Source organism: Callorhinus ursinus, unplaced genomic scaffold (assembly GCF_003265705.2).
Source record: "Callorhinus ursinus isolate GAN/ISIS: 27379988/994484 unplaced genomic scaffold, GSC_fseal_2.0 scaffold5984, whole genome shotgun sequence".
Lineage (NCBI taxonomy): Eukaryota > Metazoa > Chordata > Mammalia > Carnivora > Otariidae > Callorhinus > Callorhinus ursinus.
This window is the reverse complement of record NW_027403034.1, coordinates 1-3,073: the sequence shown is the minus strand read 5'-3', so window position 1 is coordinate 3,073 and position 3,073 is coordinate 1. Positions and strand designations below refer to the sequence as shown.

The 3,073-nt window shown below is 42.5% G+C and overlaps 1 protein-coding gene across 1 annotated transcript; it reads left to right on the top strand.

Moving 5' to 3' along the window:
• The first annotated feature begins 206 nt into the window (after positions 1–206).
• Positions 207–1,145, top strand: LOC112818690 (olfactory receptor-like protein OLF4). The gene has a single exon (XM_025865832.2). The coding sequence runs from the start codon at positions 213–215 to the stop codon at positions 1,143–1,145; it is 933 nt and encodes a 310-aa protein (XP_025721617.2). The 5' UTR covers positions 207–212.
• The last annotated feature ends 1,928 nt before the right edge of the window (positions 1,146–3,073 follow it).

Below are 3,073 nucleotides of genomic sequence, written 5' to 3'. Positions count from 1 at the left end.
GGGGAGGGGACATGTGATGATCACCACGTGTTGTATGGAGTACTGAAACACCATACTGTACACACGAAATGAATATTAAACTGGAGGTTAACTAACTGGAATTTAAATAAATACTTAAAAAATAAAAAAATGAATAAAGTACATAAATGAAGCCCATTTGTTTGAAAATTATTACCTTATTTTTTTTCTTCCCCTGTAGGCACCACCACCACATGGAATCAGACAATGATACACAAATTTCAGAGTTTCTTCTTCTGGGATTATCAGAGGACCCAGAACTGCAGCCCCTCATATTTGGGCTTTTCCTCTCCATGTACCTGATCACTGTGCTGGGGAACCTGCTCATCATCCTGGCCGTCAGCTCAGACTCCCACCTCCACACCCCCATGTACTTCTTCCTCGCCAACCTGTCATTTGCAGACATCTGTTTCACCTCCACCACCATCCCCAAGATGCTGTGGAACATCCAGACTCAGAGCCAAGTCATCACCTATGCCGGCTGCGTCTCACAGATGTATTTTGTCCTACTTTTTGCAGGCTGGGATGATTTTCTCCTGACTGTGATGGCTTATGACCGCTTCGTGGCCATCTGTCACCCCCTGCACTACACGGTCATCATGAACCCCTGGCTTTGTGGACTGCTGGTTCTGGTGTCCTGGGTCATCAGTGTCCTGAATTCCTTGTTACAGAGCTTAATGGTGTTGCGGCTGTCCTTCTGTACAGAGGTAGAAATTCCCCACTTTTTCTGTGAACTCAATCAGGTGGTTGGGCAGGCCTGTTCTGACATGTTTCTTAACAACATGGTGATGTATTTTGCAACTGTGCTGCTGGGTCTTGCTCCCCTGCCTGGGATCCTTTACTCTTACTTTAAGATTGTTTCCTCCATATGTCAGATATCATCAATTCAGGGCAAGTATAAAGCTTTTTCCACCTGTGCATCTCACCTCTCCATGGTCTCCTCATTTTATTGTACAGGCTTAGGAGTGTACCTTAGCTCTCCTGCTCCCCAGAGCTCCCACTCAGGTGCAGTAGCCTCGGTGATGTACACGGTGGTCATGCCCATGCTGAACCCCTTCATCTACAGCCTGAGGAACAGAGACATAAAGAGGGCTCTGAAAAGAATTGTTGGGATTCCAGTAATTTAAGGGTCAGTAGTCTCGGGGTTGAAGAAGTGCCCATGATTGCAGGGCTCAGAGCCTCAGAGTCAGGAACTGCCATTCTTTGATCAGACTATGGAGGTAGAATCGACTCCTTCTATTTACTTCCTGGAATTTCCATTAGTTTGAATTCAACTTTTCCATACATTTAAGTAACTCACTTTATTAACCTTCTATTCTGTCTGATACACAGACAGGTTTCACTTTGTCTACCTTCATATATTCCTAATGATTTCCCCAAACTTGAATCACAAATGCCTGGAAATTTCTGTATCTTACAAGGGGCAAGTAAGATTTCTTCAAACTAATTTCATTTCAAGTAAATTTTCCCTAGATTTCCCCAAAGAATAATCATGGGTTGTATTCTTCATATGGAAGATACTACCTTGGCCACTAAGCCCTTCATATAACCTTATTGTGGAGGAGAATACAAAACCACAGTTCTCACCCTGAGTCTGTTAGTCTTTTTACACATATACCCTTACTCCTCTTCCGGAAAATGTGGTCTCTAACATTGTTCTGTTTAAGTCTCGGGCTACTGACAGGGATGCTTAAGCTAGGAAAGCCCAGACATTCCCCTGCACCCCTGTGCTTGTAAATATTCCCATAAATGCTTCCCTGACCAGAGTTTCTGCTGTGGCTGCACCAGCCCCTTGGTTCTTATTGTGACTGTAACACACACCTCAGCAACATCCATCAAAGAACTCTAAAAAACCAAGGTTTATTCCTCCCAGGTGCTGGAGGGCACATGGAAAAACCAAAGGCCATTTGGGGAGGTCTCAGAGGAGGAGAGAGGCATTGACAGGGAGAAAGAGAGAGCATCACTGAGGGATTTGTCTTTATTAAGGTTCATGACCAGAGTATGTAGGGGTTTGCGGGTTCATGCTTTATTAGAGAATCTTATATGATTAGAATTTGGGTGCTGAATGGGGAAAAGCAGGGTCACTCATGTGTCAGTATGAAGGCTACCAGGGCTTTCTGAAGAGGTATTTCATGGCTGGGGGCAGCCTGAGGGCTTATCTGGTAATAGTGTTCCACAATTGTGTTTATTCAACATGGTTGTCCTTGAATTGCATACCTAAGAAATCAAAAGCTTAATTTCAGGTACTTACTCTACAAACATGCTCCTGTGTTTCCTAACCAGTATCCTCCTTTTTTCCCCCAGAGGTAGAATTTACTTATTCATCAGTTGTATATAACACCCAGTGCTCATCCCATCCAGTGCCCTCCTTAATGCCCATCACCCAGTTACTCCATTACCCCACCCACTTCCCCTCCAGCACCCCTCAGTTTGTTTCCTAGAGTCAGCGTCTCTTATGGTTTGCCTCCCTCTCAATTTTCATCTTATGCTATTGTTACTGTAATTCAGCTCAATATACAGAATTCCTACCATAGCCACAGGCAAACACTGATTAGCAAGAATATCTCTTCCAGTACAGTCTACATAGAAAGACAAATTAGAATAAATAAATTGACCTTATATTTTCTTAGTGTCAGGATGACCATAAGTATGATGAAGCAAAATTTCAAAACACTCATTTTGTTACTAGGCAAAATATTTTTCTTTCTTTCTTTTTTCTTTTTTTTACAGCACAGCTCATGCTGTGCATCTATTTATTGGAGCATGAAAGATTGATGTCCACAACTGAGGAGGTTTATTCACTGAGGTGAAGTGTTGGTTAGAGTTTTCTATGTTTTATCACCCATTATCTCCCTATTTCTACTAGAAAACATCCAATGCTACCTGCTAATATGGCTCTTTCTATTGTTACACAAAATAATTCCCTTTTCCTAATATTTGTCACAAACGCTAAGGGATAGTGAATGAATAGTATCAACATCATTCATTTTGTACCTTCTTCCTCCTCAGAAATCTCTCCCACCTGCATGACCAGAGGATGCTTCACAGATAAGCT